This window comes from Bombus huntii, unplaced genomic scaffold, assembly GCF_024542735.1.
Source record: "Bombus huntii isolate Logan2020A unplaced genomic scaffold, iyBomHunt1.1 ctg00000085.1, whole genome shotgun sequence".
Classification (NCBI taxonomy): Eukaryota; Metazoa; Arthropoda; class Insecta; order Hymenoptera; family Apidae; genus Bombus; species Bombus huntii.
The window spans coordinates 277,186-296,068 of record NW_026099340.1 but is presented as its reverse complement, the minus strand read 5'-3'; the positions used below and the strand labels follow the sequence as shown (position 1 = coordinate 296,068).

Genomic DNA, 18,883 nt, shown 5'->3' with positions numbered 1-18,883 from the left:
TTTTCCAAAACTCCCGGAAAATCATAAAATTACAAGCTGCAAGGTGTCAGGGAAGGGGTGGCTTTTACCGTCTAACGGTGTTGGTTTTCCAACCAAAGGCCGGAAAGCAAAGAAGGGAGGGCGATAAGAAAGAAAGAAAGAAAGAAAGGGAGAGAGAGACAAAAGGGAGAGAATTGACGGATGGAAGAGACAGACAAGTTCTGGAAAAGTTTTCAGCATTGGACACGACTTCCTTTACTTCCTTCGGAAACGAGCCTCTGTTCCATTATGAAAAGGCGATCTCTACCGCATTTGTTTTCGCGTTTCTCCCTTCTTTCTACCCTTTATGCATCAACCTCGTTTCTCTTTTCACCGTTATTTGCTCGTGAAATTTGTAAACCGAGCACCATGGTACTGCCAGTTTTTCTAATTTCGGGATACATTAATCAATCGATCACTAACCACGGAATTCAACCCTCGGTTTGACCATTTGTCAACAAACGTCAGAGACAACTAGAGCCTGAACCTCCATGACGACTTTCTCCTTGACGACTTGTTTTTCCCAATATAGAACATCGTTCTATGGCGAATCTTGGAAAAAGGCAACGCAGTCTCTCCGCTTTACGATTCTTTTTCTATCGTGCTGCAGGTTTGATGGCGGAGTCTAAGTGACATGTGGGCTGTTTCGTTGTAGACTCGTGGTTTCAAACTGCTTTATATTCTATTAGGATGTCCCAACAATTTTTTTCATTTTATAAGGAAATAATAGATGCACGATATTTTTTATTTCATATTATTTCATTGAATTATATACGATCCATTTTTTCCCAATAGAACAAAAAATGTTGTGCACCTATTATTTGTTTATAAAACGAAAGAAACTTTTGGGACAATTTAATATATGCTTGCCATTTGTTTCCTTCGTTTGATTCGTCCGAGAGTAGCTACCGCTTTGCAAATAAGAAGGTAAGAAAAATCTCCTCTTACTGACGGTTTGATAATTCTGTTATCGATAGGAGAACGAAAGAGTTATGTTTATCTTTAACATCAGATAGTATGGTTTCATTTATCCTTACTTCATGTAACAGTTATGTAACACAAAAACGTCACAAATTGAAATAAAAAATTAACAAGTTTCAGTAGTATTCGTATTCGACACATGCCTAGGATCTAGAAGTATAGTATTTATCAATTAGTAATACATTCAATGAAATTTGAATTATTTTCGATTGGTTAAAAAGGAGGTATTACATTTATGATCAAATGATTTCGGTAAACTTCGATTTTAGTATTCCGTGAATAAAATAACTATTGTAAGGAATATTGTTTAATCTAACTAATTCGATATCTTGGTCAATGTAAAAGTTGAAAGCGAAAAGAAAACTGTAGGTGTACGTATGAATTGACTATGAGTCATAAGAAAGTGAACATTTTGTATTCCTCTATTACAGGCAGTGCATCAAGTATTTACATATTTATTAAAAATGGAAATGGGAGAAATTAGTTTCTTTGTTGCACACTTTGCACAACTGTACAACTGTATTTATGCATGAGATATTGCTGCTAGTAACAAAATTAACGTTAAGGGGGGGGAGGTTAATTCGTACAAAAAAAGGCATGTTTTTGTGAATTTTTTCTGACGATACAGCTAAAATTTCTTTTTTAAAACCAATAGTACATTAAAGTATGACATTCGAAGAATATTGTATAAAATTTTCATGGAGAAATATTAAAAAATACGGCAATGGCAGCAATTATTGGGACGTGTCTCGGAAAAAAGTATAATTGCGGTGCCCCTTAGAACTTGGTACTGGATCATCAGAAATCAAAAAGTTAAAGTTCATTTGTTAGGTAACAGTTTTCCCCAGGTAACGCTGTGAAGATTTTTTCGAAATTTCAATTTTTCACTTTTTTGAAACACTTTGAAGGGAAAAACGCGATTTTGTGCGAAAATTTTCAGCTAATTAGTTATTTTAAAATAAAAATAATTAATAAATTTGAAAAAACTCTACACTACAGCGTTACCTCGCAAATTATGTACAAAAGTAGTTTTCAAAATTTTAAAAGGATTGATTTAGTAGTTTTGAAGTAATTGGGAGCACCGACTTGGAAAACGTGAGTTGTGGGGAAAACGCTTTAAAGTTTTGAACACTAAAAAATCTGGTATAAAACGTTCATAAGCGAATTTTATCGGTTTACCTCTTCACTAGCGTAGCAATTGTTGAAAAGACTAATAAAAAATCAATTATCCTATAATATTTTTCACGACCCTTCGTAACTTGATCTTCAACAGTCACTTTTATTTTTTTAGCTGACGCGCTATTTGTTGAAGTGCCTTCGTATTTACGTTTATGCGGAGGTACAATTTTTCTAGGTCAATATAATCTCAAACCAGTTGATTGTCTATCAGATCTAGTAACTTTTTTAGTAATAAATTTTAGTAGTAAATTTTAGTAATAATTTAACACAAAACTTAATGAAAATGGAATATTTACTCCTACACTAATTTTTTTACTCTACACTGACAAAATATACAGTACAGGTATAAGGAGGCTTGTACTTAAGTCGTTAAGTACTATAAATAGATCTGGGGGTAAGATTAGGATTATATAGAGAAAAAAATGTCTGCGAAGTAACAATAGCACGTTCGGGTCGAGTAGGTAATATCATTCGACATGTATAAAAATACTCGTAACTTCGTCAATTTTGCTCCAATCGACTTGAAATTTTGACACAATATTCTTAAGATGTTATGCATTCCATTAAAAAATAAAAAAAATGCAAAAAAAAATTTTTAAAACCTTACCCCCCCCTTATGCCGTGCAATTTATAACATGCGGTAGTTTTTAGGTAAACAGTAACCTTTGTTTTACACGTAATTGCAAAAATTCTTTAAAAATCCTAAACTAATATTACAACGTTATGTCAAAATATTTTACACATGTAACCCTTGGTATTGGAATTTATTCCACGTATTGGAATAAATGAAATCGAATTAAATTAAAAAGAAGTAAGACTACGAATTCTATTATATTATATTATATTATAATATATTATATTATATTATATATATATTATATATTATACTATATATATATTATTATATATTATATTATATTATATTATATTCCATAAATTATGGATATGCTGGGCATAATTCAACTGTTCAGAACCAGGACGAACCCTGTCACATTTCGAAATTGAATAAAAGCTTTGCGCACCAGTATTATTTTGTTTGGTTTAAGAGTAACCCGTAACTGTAACTTGAACGAAAGATACAATAAAAGCAGCGTTGATTCAACGGTGATTCATTTTTTACGGAGATAATTTAATTAAGCCAAGAAGAATATTCGTAGTATCGAGTCGAGATCGACAGCCATTACACGTCGTACTGTGCCGCGTCGAAACCTATGCGTCCGGTTAGAATCCAAATCGAAATCGAGAGCAAGACCGAGATCGAGATTGAAAACGAAACGAAACAAATGTACGTCGGCCGGAAATTTATTCCCCGCAACAAGCGAGCATTAATTTTCCCACGGGTACACAAATGGGCTCGAGTTTCTCTTGAAACATTTTCAAAGTTGGTCGGATTGTTCGCTGCGAGCATCCTCCTTTTCTCTCCGTCAGCGCATAATGGTCAATTCCACCTTCATTTTTTATTTTTTATTTTTTAACCCTCCGCCGTATTCAGCACGACAATTCAGATGTCGAGGATGATGACAAGGACAACCGACGAAGGATCCGTAATCGTAATTTGTTTGCAAGTGCCTTTTACTGAGCTGCTTAACGTCATAAACGAAAGAAAGAGACGGGAGGAAGAGCAGGGCTAACAGAAAAGGAAAGGAAAATCAGCGAATGGTAGACGAACAGACAGACCGCACAAGAAAACGCATATATACATTGATAGCCGGGGAAGTTCTCTATCAAAGTTTTTGTTCGTAATGAGAAAAGGAATCTGTGATATTGTCACTGGTGACCCATGGCAAGGCCAACTCACATCTCCTTTAACATGCTTCCATTTTCAAACTTGAATTCCACCGATCACGCTCTGTTCTCGAACGAGATCGAGTCACGGAGATTAAAAACCATTAACCTCGTGTATTCGAGTGGTATTCGAACAATAATCGCATTCGAACACAATCCGTCCAACTTGGCCAATTAAAAATTTCCTGTAAAGCAAAGCAAAACAGAGCTTTTGATTACGCCAGTCATACGGAATGAATACTACTGTATGACCGATTTAATGGCGGATATTAAAGGAGTCTGGTGGAACAATGGTTGGTCGTAACAGTGGCGCGTATTCGAAATGGGCACCGGTGCAGCATACCAACAGTTGCGAACTTTTTGATAAAATTTCACTCGAAAACGTGGCTGAGATTGTGCTCCAAATGAAAATACATATCGCGGAACTCATTAGTTGAAGATTGTTCGTTAAACAGTAAATGTATAAACTAATGAAATATTATACCAATGAAATATGTCGATATTCTTCACTTTCTTTGCCATTAAGATATAAATAGGATAATTAATAGCAAAAAAAAGTGAAATAGGTCCAAACAAGAACTATATTCTTTTCATTTATTTATTTATGGTTTATTTTCTACTTACCTATATTTTACATTATTTTATTACACTAGTATTCTTAATTATTTTTCTCTTATGATTATGATTCTTAATGATGCAATTTATTCAGAAATATTAGAAATTAGGTTTTCCAATGATTTCTATCCTAAATGACAAGTTTATTGATAGATGGATCTATTTACAATGGATTAAGCAAGAAGCGATGGTTATTTAAGATGGACCAAATACAGTAATATGCTATAACTAAGACAACTAAATAGATAATTCACAACTCACAACTAATACTTTACAACTCATAACAACTTGGCAACTCAACTCTCAACTCCTCACAACTCGACACTTAGGTAACAAATGCCGATTAATTCGTCTTCCTCCCTTAAACATCCCTTTGTCTTTTCTCATACCCCCACCATGTATGTGTTCCGTAACCGTCGACGATCATGGTCACGTACGCCTTCTTCCGCGTAACTATTCGACTGAAAAACCGACGATACTTTCATGACTCATCAGTTACTTAGCCTGTTGAAGTTTCCCGACCCTTTCGGCACTTAGGCTTTCTCCTAACATTGTTTATAGCTTACCCGATATTTCTTAGACAATTTGTCCACGATACTACAATTATATTATTATATATATATGTCGGAGATAAGAGGACACCGGTGTCTTCCCTCTGAAACCTCGGGAGGATCCATAGGTGCATTGTAGTTGGAGTCTACAGTTGTAATTAAGCGATTTGCCGTCATTCTGCCCAGTTGTATTTGTGTGAGACTTGTGACAATGAGCTTGGGCTCAAGGCGACAATTAGTCGCCGAACGTAGCCGCGGTCAACGGGACGAACGCTTTGCCTAACAAAGGCATTGAGTAACCTTAAAAGCTCTCCTTAAAAGAAAGATTTGTAGCGGCACGTGGCAGTAAACATTCCAACGGTTTCTGTCCCGTAGCTCGCCACACGCAGATCCTATTCTTCGGGCAGGATGTTTACCAGATGCCGACGCGCCTCCGCAGTACGTGATCGGCTAGCCCGAGGACCGTTATAAACACTAATATCTAGTTACCTAAAATACTTCAACAGATAAACAGTCTTTGTCCCAGTTACAGGAAGACAGGAGAGACCTATTTTTCCACGAACGACGTCTCCCACTAGCAACCTTCCCTCGAGGGCGGCTAGCATCCTTTTCTAACTACCGATATGGAGATTGGCCAATTAGCAGCAACGTCAATTTCCCTTACTTTCCGAACGTAGGATATCCTCGACGAATCCGATGATCTCGTGTCCTTAGACACACCTCATCATAGTTTTCCTCTGAGGTATCACCGGGACGGAAAGTCATTCTCTCTTGCGATCTCATTGACAAAAAAAAGATTAACGCCTTACGGTCAGTGAATATTAACACAGAATCCGACTTAGATTTTTGCGAGTGCTTACGACTACCGTCCCGTTGTCCGCGGATTCGTTATCGAACCTAAGACCATTGTCACTAGGGTCGCGAGTGTGTGATCATTGTGAGTTTGTGTCAATTCTGTAACAATTTTGTGTGTGTCAATAAAAATAACTTCAGTGTAAAAAAAAAAAAAACATGGATAGCTTCAGTGAGGAATCCTTACCTGCCCCAAGCCCCCACCACGAGGACGACTCGGGCCCAGATTCGGACTTTGACTCGACATATATTATATTATATATATTAGTTACATTATATATATATATATATGTCGATCTTAATGCAGATTAAATAAAATATGTATATTAGTAATTAAATAAAAAAATATATATATATATATATATAGAGAGAGGGAGGGGCGAGAAAAGAAGTAAAATACATTGTTTTCATGTTTTTATTTTTTTTTTCGAGAACTCATTCAAGAAAATATTGCTGCTTTTCTAAAACTATCAATTGATTATTATCCCTTTGTTATTAATAACGAAGTATCTTACTTAGAAAACGGAATATATTTAAAACATCATTTTTCTATTGTAATATATTTCCTGATACATATGTATTTATAAATATTGTGAATGTACTTTAATCTATTTGAGAGAGTTATATGTACGTACTGTGAATATTCGTTATCAAATCCTGAAACGTGTTCTAGTAATAATCTATGTCGCGTTTTACAAATATTCGAGAATGCTTGCAACAAATCAAAATTCCTTAGTAAACATAAATCCCCAAGGACATCCTAGAGAGAACAGTACGGAAAAGGAACGTTTATTTTTGCATCGAAACATCTCTTAACGCATCTAAAAATGAGAAAAATTGTTAACGGATATTTAACGACTTAATTAACGATTAAATTTATATTGAGAATTCGCCATTAAAATATAACAAAGTGTAAAAGTTATTTCAAGTTCTTGTATAAATATAACAAAATCTATATGATCTATAACAAATTTAAAGATTTATTGAAAACCAAGGTTGAATTATTTTCCAAGCCTTTCTTTTCTAGTCGCATTGCATGTCGAATATGTATTATGAATTATTTCCAGTCTATATTTATAATATGTTAATTATTATATATATAATGAATAGTTATTATCCATGGTTAAAAAATGGACAATAGAAATACATATATACGTCTGCCTTGATTGTCATAAATCAAATGTTATCAAATGTGTGTGAAAAACCGTCGAATATATTTACTATCAATTATCGACTATAAGTCCTCATTCCTTTCAAGTTATTTCTGCGATTAGTCGATGATATGTACAAAGAAAACTAGAGCTTTAACATACATAAACAAAACTAGGATAAGTTACGTATGTTCAAATAAAGTAATAAATCATCATATTTTGTCTGAAAAACATACGATACAGGATACCGATAACCTCAACTGTCAAATAGGCAATCAATGGAAACAATTATTCGTTTGTAAATAACGTCTAATAAATTAATAACTTCTAATAACTAACGAACTTAGTAGTAGTGTATGAAAAGTAATGGAATAACGATGAAAGTGCTATGTAGTTCAAATGGCACACTTGAAATGAGGTGACATATATTTTGATACGACATTTTTTGAGTGATGCTCTGCGTGCTAATTTCGTTGTGCTTATTTCTAATTGGCTGAGCCACTTATACTGGAATTCAAATTTTTCCAATGGATTAATTACACACACTTCTGATTACATACACATAAAGACCTTTTGCAATTTTGTATTTTCTGTTTGACAAAAGTGTACATATGCGAATACGCAATTTTCTAGGAAAGTTTAAATTGATTTTTTTTTGGAGAACGGTAGGAGGCTAAGAAACAAAGGATAAAAAATTGCAATTGTATTGTATTCTAAGTTTTGAAGGATTCTTCAATATTTTAAAAATTAATTTTTTTTATCTAAATCAAAGATACTATTGCAATATGAAGTGAAATTGAAGAGTAGAAAGTGAAAAGAATTGTGAATATAAACAGCGATAATGTTTAACAATCGAATTTGAGTGTTCGACGTAGCAAAGGAAATGTTATTACTTTACCAAATCTTTCAATTGTAAAAGGTGTGATAAAACTTGTCCTTTTTGTTTTGAGCGATTGATATTTTAGAATATACAACATACTAACAAAGTTTAAATTATATGTTTAACAAAGAAAGGATCTGAAAAATAGATTGTAAAATCATCAACGTAATTTAATCTATCGTTACTTTTTATTCGAATAATATAGCAAAACTATAGAGTTACTTAGTACATAATGAGATAATTTTATAGAATTTTTTTATTTTGGTAAAATTCTTTGAAGAAAACGACACGTCATCGCGTTTCACTCGGGCTCAATAATGAGTAACATCATTGGTAAATAAAGTGCAAAACTGTAAGAACGAACTTCCCTTATCGCGTGAAAACATGCTAACTAAAAGTAATTAATTAACCTCTTTTTGTTCCGCGGGTCAATCCCGCGCAAAGTCGACTTGTTTGTTCAGCGAAAGTATGGCTAGATCACGATTAATCTCATTACTCATGGGTCACTAAACTTTTTGTCAAGTAATTGGGTTACTTTTAAGCGTTACACCATGTTGAATATTTACGAAATTCATGGGAAATTATTTATTCGCGCGATATAAAATTTGTTACGAAATATATATCTTGTTCCCTACTTGTTTCTTTCATTTCTTGAAATAAAGTGATGTTAAATTTTTCATAACGATGATAAAAAGAACAAACTATATAACTTTTATCGCGTTCAATGCAGCACGAGACATAGAGGCGCCATGACATATCGTACCTTGCTTGTTCCTGTACTTGTTTCTCATTGAATCTCTGCTACGTATGAAACTGATATTTCCGTCATTCTTATACTATTTTTACCGCAATAAACATTAATTGAATATTTATAAGATAAAACAACATAACATAGCAAAAAATTTATTGATTTACGGGATTTATTGATCACGTACTACCAAGAATGTAGATATACATACATATAACAATTCGTCATACGGGGCTTATCTCACTTCTAGTGGTATCATAAGAGAAGAGCGATACCTTTGCTTGTTCGACGTACGACGTAGCAAACCCATACGACCTTGCGGTAACTGTACAGCCTCAAAACACAAAGACACCCACAAATCAATGTAAATTAAGAAAATGTATACGAGGTCACGTTAGCCCCGTACAGTCAAATAGGGAAGTCCCCGAAAAAGTCGTCGCCAGTGTATTGTATATAATAATAAGATGAAATTTAACATTAATTGATAAGCCTTATAATATATTTCACAATACATAATTTGTATTATTTTTTCTTACGTATTCTAAATTGAACTAGAATATTTTTTAAATTAAATCAATCGAAGAAACATGTACATACATCTCAAAAGATACTCAGAATTACAATTGCACTAGATTAAAATTATTTGCAAACTGTATTCACTCTATAACAGCATTTATTTTTCTACTTTATTTTATTTCTATTTTTCTCTTCCAACATTCTTCTCTTCCAATACTTTCTCAAATATTAATGCACCGAACACAACCTTTTTCAAAATATTCGTCGTAATCTTTCATTCGTCAATGAAACAGAGAGTTTGGGTTTTCTTTTTTAATAAAACCGTTTCGATCATAACATGGTATTAGTTTTCAAATAAGGCAAAGACTATCCAATATCAATTAATGTCCACCCAACTGGAATGACAGAGGGCTTTTTCCTTTTCTCTTTACCACGTTTCATTCGTTTCGACGTATTATAATACCATTGAAAAGCCGGGAACTGCGTTATGATACGTTGCCAACTAGGATTACTTTATTTTAATGAAAAATATCGACAGAAGGAAATCTAGTGAAAATAAAATGTTGAGGAAGTGGCTTTGAATCTCGAGTAATTCGGAGAATCTGTAATTATTAATTGAGGGAAACGTCTTAATTGCTTAATCAATTTTTTTCACTTTCTGTTATTAAACACCATGGTAATACATCACGTTAAGTCTCGAGAGAACTTTATTGAGTTTTTGATAGAGAAATTTATTTTAGGATTTAGAACGACGCTCCAGAATAAATATATTTGTCCCACATTTTCTTGATATTGGCAGATCAGTGAAAAATTAACGAGAGTTGAGTTAAAATTACAACATTCCGCGTGCTTTTCTTCCATTCATTCTTTTTCTGTACCTAACATTAAGTGGTAGTTGTTGTTTTATTTAAGAGTAACAATGATTCATAAATCAAGATGTATCGTAGATGCAAAGATGTAGTATGTATGCAAAGAGTCTATACTCTATGTCTATACATACATATATGTGGATATACATAGGTACGTTAATACAGCAAATATGTTAGTATAGACAGTTAAGCGGTAATAGGGATAGTGTCTCCAACAGTACCGAAGGGTATCGAAAGTCAGTAACAATAAACAGTTTGAAGTGCGAATATATCATGTCTCATTACATCTTTGGACCGACGCTACAATAGTGATCTGTATTTATCATCGCAAAGTAAATGAGACACTTTTATCACTACTTCGTATCATTTCGAAAGATTTCATTTTTTTCGTAGTTATTTTCTCACTATCGTATCGCCTAGAAATAATAAATTATTAATTTCATTTATAATTCTATTTTTATAATGAGGGATATATATTTAAACGATATTATAGCAATATTATACCTACTATGACAGTTAGTATATAGCATAATTTATTTTTGTTAGAAATGATAAGACGCATTAAAATCTAGGAAGACTATACACATAAATGAAAACATTGCTATATCCAAGAGATTGGCAATTTCAGAGGCATGTCCTCTTTGGTTAAAGGTTAAAATATTCATAAAAAATAATATAAAACTGATATTGCGTACGAAGTCAACTTCCCCTACTGGAAAAAGTGTAATCACAAAGACAGAATATAAATTCCGTTTTAATCACGAGCCAAATTAAAATTCCACGGGGTAAATCACTTTTCACGTGTTTTATGGGAAAGGAGAAAAAAAATATATGGGACGCGTCACATTTAGGCGAAACTTCGGTATATGTATGTATATGTAGGTACAATCTCTGGGTGGAAGCAGGATGAATTTCCCTTCTACGCGGCTGATTGTTCGTGCGGTTTGATGTACGAGCGAACTTTATTTGAAAATTTCCTTAAATTAACGGATCGGTGGAACACGCTTAAAGAGGTCGGCTTGCCGGCAGGCTCATTCTAAATTCGTCAGGGATGAAATTTCAAACGTAGATTAGCTTCTTGTGCGACTCTCTGTTTCCGTTTTAAAGAGATATGGAAAGTTACGGGAATTAAGAATAGACTGATGCCGGTCGTTTTAACAAGCAAGTCTTGAGGATACAATGTTACTTCGGGTCACGCGAACTCTGTCCTTATAATTTCGTAATTCGCAACTATGAAGGAGCACATACTTCTACAAAAGCGATACAACACAACACGACACGCGAGCTTTGTCAATATTATTTCGACGTATCATTTATTTGCCGATGTGACAAGACAAGAAACATCGATCAGACGATACTAATAAGATGAAACATTTTTACTTTTTATTTTCGTTGAATAAAACTTCTACAAATGTAAGTAAATGTAAGGTTATACTGATTATAATAATATTTTGCTTTAATTTAATGATATTAATTTAATTGTTTCGCTTGTTAAATAAAATATATTGTGTTTAGTCTTAATTTAATCAGAAAAATCTCACAAGTACATTAGTAAAAGCTTAATTAAAAGAAAGTCAAAACTAAAGAAGTTTCATCATTGTGTTAATATTGTCTTATCGATATTTGAATTTGGATCAGGTTATACTGCCGCGTACTAAAGGAAACCCTGATGGAGACTTTTGACTTTTATTGCATGTATTTAAGTACCTAGTAATCTTAAATAACTGGTGAATATCTAATATTCAGTACGCGTAACGCAACGTACTATAGTAACGTCCGAGAGTGTTGCGGTGCAGCGTGACATGGCTCGTGCGTATCGGAGAAGTTGACGCGCAGTGTTAAAAAAGAAGTAGTTGAGGCCCGGAAGGGTCTGAGGTATAAAAGTGTTGTTCGTGGTAATTGTAGCTGCTGGCTGTAGATGTCCGTTACTGGGGTACAGCTGTTTTTCTTTTAATTTAAGAATCGTGGAAGAAAAATTGGACTCCGGTCCCATACAACGTGTGTCCCATTATATTGGCACCTCCGAGGTAAAATCACCCGTGGCTAGGCCCGTTCTTGAGGCCGTATGCCACAACCACATTTCTAGGGAGAACCATACAACCACTGCACACCTCCGTCAGGTGAAACGTCCATTCCGTGATCTACGTGGGTACGTTCGGCGACCAGTTGTGTCGCCTCGAGCCCAATCTCACTATCACAAACCTCGAACAATTACAATCAGATTGAATGACAACAATTGCCTAATTACGGCTATGATAGAATCTAGGCTAAAGTATTAGAGAATTTTCCCAAAATTTCAAAGGAAAGGCTCCGATTTCCTTTCATCTCCGACATATACATAAACCATTTTTTTTTTCGTTTGTTTTTTATATTTACGCGAAGGAAATTCGCACGGACACCAGGTCGCTTCTGGGGAAAAGCGGTCGCCTCCTTCCCGATTCGATGCAGATACTCGCCGAAACAACCGTGTCCGGTGAGCACCTGCGTCACCCTGTAGGTCGGGGGAAGCCTGCCGCCGTCCAACCAAACGTCCCAGTTTGGAAGGGAGGCCTCGCGGACCCTTAGAACCAGCGCACCCGCTCTCGTATCGAGGCTGGCGCGTCATCTGTCGAGCAGAGCCCGCCGAGCCCGAACCCTAACGTCGGCGCCCACGGACCGACCCCGCCCGACAGACCCCGAGTGTGGAGATAAATCTCGCGACACCTCAGGGCCTGCAATTCGAACGGGGGAAACCCGGCGAGTACCGCCGCTACTGCAGCCGAAATGGTGTGGAAGCCCCTCACTACCCTGATGGTCCTGTGCAGCCTCCTGACCGCTAGTAGACTGCGACGGTTTGTCATCAGGTCTTCACACAGATCGGAGCTCCGTAGAGGAGCCTCGATCGTACCACGCCGGCGTACAGTCGGCGCACTCCGACGTCGGGCCTGCCCAGCCGAGGTAGCAAACGTCCTAAGGCGTTCGCCGTCGCCAAGACAGACGGTGCCAGGCGCTCGAAGTGAGCGCCGAAGGTCCAGGCCCAGGTACTTGATGCTAGTTCCGACCCCTATCTCAGCTCCCTCCAATCTAGGCGATAACCCGCTGGAGGCGTCCCGCGATCGGCCTTGCGGCAGATCCACATTGCCACTGACTTCTCAGGGGACACCCTCAGTCCCAATTCCTTAATCTCGGTGACCACAAAGGCTACCGCCAGCTCCGCCAGGGGGTTAGTTCTACCCCATGCCATGCCCCAGACCAGCACCAACGTGTCGTTGGCGTAGCATGCCAGTGCTGAGTTCGGAGGCATCGGCGTCCGAAGCACTGCGTCGTACGCGATTTTCCACAGCAACGGACCCAACACCGAACCCCGCGGGACCCCGCGCGTGTACAGTCTTCCCGGTCACCCCTCCGCCTCGGACGGTGTAGACGATACGCCAGTCCCGGAGGAACGGCCGGATCATACCCCGCAGGTACGCGGGCACCCGATGAAATTCGAGGGCCCGGAATATCCTGTCCCAGGGGATGCTGTTGAAGGCGTTGAAGACGTCCAGCGCCACGTAACCACGCCGCTCGGCCCCCTCGACAAGGGACTGGACACGGGCGACAGCGTCGGTCGCAGAACGCACTCTCCGGTAACGGAACTGGCCGTCGTGCAGTCCAAGCACACTCCGGGACAAATGCGACTCCAGGCGGGCAGCCACCACTCTCTCCAGCAGCTTGCCCGCCTCGTCCAAAAGGTACAACGATCGGAAGGCGGAGGGCGAGTCCGGCGATCGCCCCGGCTTCGGCAGCAGGACCATCCGCCCCTCCTTCCACTAAGCGGGGAATTTACCTCGAGACAGGCATCCGTCGAACAGACGCATTAGTCCCGGGACCAAGACTCCGGCGACGTCCTTCTACAGGCGGGCCTGGACTCCATCGGGACCCGGAGCTTTCCGCGCTCCGATCCTCCCGACGGCCCCGGCCAGTTCTTCCTCAGTGACCCTCGATTCCGGGCTCGAACTTCCCACAATGACGCTCCTCCTCTTCGGTAAGGCTGCCATCTCCCTCGTTCGCTGCTCCCGGGAACAGGGTGCCGATGACCTCCTCCAGGAACCGAGGGTCCATGCTCTCCGTTAAGGGAGGCGCCCATGGACGGAGTTTGTTCAACACCATCTTGTATGGGCGCCCCCAGTGATCAGAGTCGAGGTTGGCCAGAAGCTCGACCTAGGCCCGCCTGGTTCGTCCACCCGCCACCTACAGCGGGATCTGGTGTACTGGCGCCGAGCGTGGATGCACGCCTCGCTGAAACGAGCGATCTCCTCGGATCACCAGCACACAGCGCCGGCGCGGCGCGGGGCTCCAGACCGCGGCATACACGAATCGCAGATCCCGTGCATGTGGCGCCTCAGCCGGGTCGCTCCCGCTTCCGCGTCCTCGTCGGTCCTGGATTCTTCCAACCAATCGACGGCTTTAGCGGTCACCGCCCACCGCGGAAATCTTCTTCACTTCCATCAAGATGTAGAGGTAGTCCGAGAGGGTCTCCTCCGGGGAGACCTCCCAACCGGAAACAGGGCGGGATACGGCAGGGTTTGCCCATGTGAGGTCTACTATGGACTCGCCCCGACACGCCACGCACTTGCTGGATGACCCCCGGTTCATAAGCCGGAGGTCGAGTGCGGCCGCCCAGTCCTGTACATCGCGCCCCCTTCCGTTGGTCTTGCGGGAGCCCCACGCCGTTGAGTGGGCGTTGAAGTCCCCGAGGACCAGTGAGTGGCAGGTGTTGACCTCATCGGTGAGTGGTGTTGATCTCATCGGCGTGGGAGCCCCCGGACTCAGCAACGGCGGCTGCCGGGTCACTCTTAGCTCGGCCGTCCTTCGCGGCACGGTTACCTCGGCTTGTCGCGATGCTTTGCCACTAGCGTCCTGGCCTGGAATTTCAAACAGCAGCGCCCCCGTGATCGCCCTCTTCGGTCTTAACTCCGGGTTTAGTGGATCTCGAGATCCTGGACCACCGAATCTATCCGTTGGTATGTGTATTACTCCCCGACCCGTTGGGACAGCGGAGACGGCGTGACGCTGACCAGGGGTGTGGGAGAGGTGGGGGAGGGGGACCCATAACCGTTCCCGTTGGGGCCCGGGGAGCATTTTTTTCGTCCCCCTCTTAGAGGTGATCCCCACCTCTTGTCCTTCGCCGTCATTGTCATCAACTTTGTCTGCTTTGACATTTCGTCGTCGGATCTCCCCCCCCCCCCCCCCCCGCCGCGACCGCAGCGCCGCCGGATCCTATCCCGCGAAGATCCCGGGCCGACGATCATAACGTTGGGTTCCTCCAACCCCCTCAGAGACCCCCCAGTTCTTATGTCCCCTTCGCCAGACGCATGAGCGTGTCCAGGGGCCTGGTGGCCCACCCCCGGACGGCCACGGTTGCTCGATGACGACGCAGTGGGGCCCGCTTTACAACCCGTGGCTGCGCCGGTACGGGGTATCCCTCCCCTGCACCATAAACGATTATTTGATTCGGTTTCTGTCAATTCTGAGAAATCGCCGATGTCGTCAACAAGGGTTTCCATCCTGGTGCCACCCACTCTTTCGCACCTTGCCCCGGTTAAGGCCGGTGCAGGGTGACGGGGAACCCCACAAGAAGGTGAGGTGAGTGATCTTGGCAGAGACGGGCCCACCAACTTCTCCTAGGTCCTCCGCACCGTATCGGCAAACTGGCGGGGGCCAAAGACGCCGACCAGTCACCATCCGGCTATAAGAGAATATCCTGTCCGTGGTCCTACGCCCTGAGAACCCGTAGCTGCCTCGTGCCCCCCATATACATAAACCTAACCCATGTTTAACTCATATTGTTACGTCTGGCGATACTCTACCTAGGCCAGGTCACACACCGCGGGCAGGATGGCAACCAGATGTCCACACAATCTCACTGCGTGCCCTTAATACTCTTAGCACCTACCATAAATCTCAGGAATTTTCTAGCGAAGGTCCTTCAGACCGAACAAACATCTCTTTACTATATCGTTTTCTAAAGATTTATTGTTTACTACAGGAAAGTTAGTTCCTCACGTATGGTGCTTCCCACTAGCAACTCTCTCTCGGGGGCGGTTAGCACCCTTCCTCACCAACCAATCTAAAAAATTAACCAATTGACAGCGAAATCTTTCCCTCACTCTCCCAATGAAACCTTGCCCTTCACAAATCAGCTCTTCCTTGTAAATTAGATCCACCCACAACAAGCTTCCTCCGCAGTATCATCTTCACAGAAATTCAGTCTTTGTGCACTTTTTGAATCGTCATCATCTAAGCGTACGTCGCGTACTATACATTGTAGCTTTGGATATCAATCGAAACTTAATTATATCTCTCTAGTCAAAAAGTTGTTTGAATAAACATTAATTTATACCTGTTAAATCAGTGTAACCTCATTTGAACCACCCCTATTGTCATAACAGAAATAAGGGGATCGATCAGTTCGTGGCGTCGATTATTTAATCGTAACGGGAATTTACGACTCTCGTTGACGTGCTATCTCGCGATTGCGTCTCTCCGCGAACGGTCGAAACACATATCAAGGTAAAAATGAATACATAACAAAACATGAGGCTAACCCATACTGTTACGTCGCACGGAGCATCTGCGCCCGAGCCAACGCTACCCGGCAGCCAGCGGCCCACCTACCTGTTTACCAATCCTCAATAAACTCAAGGACCCATCACAAAACATCAACTTCAAGCTTAATTGCTTCCACATGTTGCCAAGCAATCTGTTTGTCTAGAAATATTTTCGGTTTATGTCCGGATTTAAGAAAAGTCCTTGATTTTAATAGGCTCTTAAAAGACACTGAAAAAGCAAGTAGACTGAGGAAACCCAACACATGTCCACCGAAAACGACGGGTTTTTCCCAGGAATGAAATCACCCCTGACCCACTTCCTCGTCTTCTTCTGCATTCGCATGGGTCTATCCAATCGGCATCGCGAACGTTCACCCTCACTTCGTTCACAAAGTTGTGAATAACGAATCCACGTTCTTCGCTCAAAGGGCACACCCACACCAAGCTTTCCTTCGGAAAAACATAAGAGCGAAGGGAGTCTTGATCAATCATCAGTTTAAGTCAGTCGTCACCAAGGATCCACTCAAGTCAGTCGACTACAGTCAGTTGTCACAACACCGCGAAGTTTCAGATCGCATTGATCCGTAATCAGTTTCATTAACCATTCGTTCCTAAGCTCTCGCTCTCTCATCCTCTGACCTTACGTTGTACATTCGGGCCGAGTCAAACATCACAACCGATTCATTTAATTCAACTCATCCTGTATACTCAGTGTCATAATAAACCATAACTAGAACCTCGTGACGTCAGTATACTCTTCAATTAACCACCTCTATTAGCCTAATCGTAGTAGGGGATCGATCATCTCGCGGCGTCGATTGAACAATCGTAACGGGAATTTACGACTCCTGTTGATGCGCTTCTCCGCGATCGCGTCTCTCCGCGAATGATCGAACACATACTTTTTCTTTAAATAAGGGAATTCTTCAAAAGTCTTCTCGGGGAAGAAGTCGCTATTTTCATTCACTGTATCAAATATCAAACAAATTTATTTGTCAATTTTTCGTGAATCTGGGATACTCGAAAGTAGTTATCGCTAGCTGTTCATATGAATGTACACACAGTGATCTATATTTTGCGATCGATATGTAATCGATTTGTCCTTAAAGAGTTTCGCTATTCCCTAAAGAAACTGATGAAGAGTATAATAGTTTATCATTATATCCCCTATAAAGTAATCTCTTTCGTTCTTTCAATTCGGTTTAAAGTTTCTTATAGTTTCGACTTTACTCGGTTCAGTCGAACTATATTACGATTACCACGAGAAAAAAGACATCTCTTTTATTTCTATCGAGCTCTTTTCACCCCGTCTCATAGGTAGAGGAAGAGAAACGAATTGGTATCAAATCGAAGCAGATTGCGGGTTTTCTGCCAATACTTCGCATTTAATCAGACACTGATCGAACCAAATATTAGATTATCCCAAAAGTTTCTTTCATTTCGTAAGGAAATAATAGATGCACAACATTTTGTGTTTTATATTATTTTATTAAATTATGTATGATCCATTTTCTTCTGTTGGAATTGGAACAAAAAATGTTGTGCATCTATTATTTCCTTATAAAGCAAAAAAGCTTTTGAGAGAATGCTTTTGAATGCTACAACGAGATATTTAGCGATTTCGGTTCTATGTAGATAGTTTTCGAAAGATGACAATCATTTTTTGGCGATCGGAAAATTACATTTAGTTTTTTGTTGTTTTCGTTTCTTTCGATCATTTATTTAACGTATTTTTGACAAATTGATAATGAAATATTCAAATCGTTTTAACAAAAAATGAAAGTTTTTAATTTATATTATAATAATAATGAAACCAGACGGAAATTTTAATACGTAAAGTTAAAAGTTCTGCTCGTTAATAAGAGCAGAAACAATTAATTGCTGCTGTTTAATTATTTCAAATGTTGTGTTACTCACTTTCTCATGCGTTTAATTAACTTTTTCTATTGTTCCAGCTGGATCGATGACTGTGACAAAATGGTGGATCGGCAAAAAGCACTTCTAATGGTGTTAATAGCTCTCTTAATTTATCCAAATGACATTTTTGGTAAGTCTCTCGCAAAAGAAAGATTTAATGAAACATTTTTATTTCACAATACACTTGAACATGCTTAACGTTATAAATGTTTCAAATAATTCAATTAGTTGGCGCATTTTTTGACAAAT

The 18,883-nt window shown here is 39.8% G+C and overlaps 1 protein-coding gene across 1 annotated transcript in view; it reads left to right on the top strand.

Annotated features, from left to right (window-relative positions):
* Nucleotides 1–18,678: 18,678 nt before the first annotated feature.
* LOC126876605 (lachesin-like) overlaps nt 18,679–18,883 on the top strand; it is an 89,203-nt gene continuing 88,998 nt past the window's right edge. Inside the window, exon 1 of the mRNA XM_050639517.1 lies at nt 18,679–18,764. Coding sequence (XP_050495474.1) covers nt 18,695–18,764 — 70 coding nt within the window. The 5' untranslated portion in view covers nt 18,679–18,694. The remainder of the gene's footprint in view (nt 18,765–18,883) is intronic.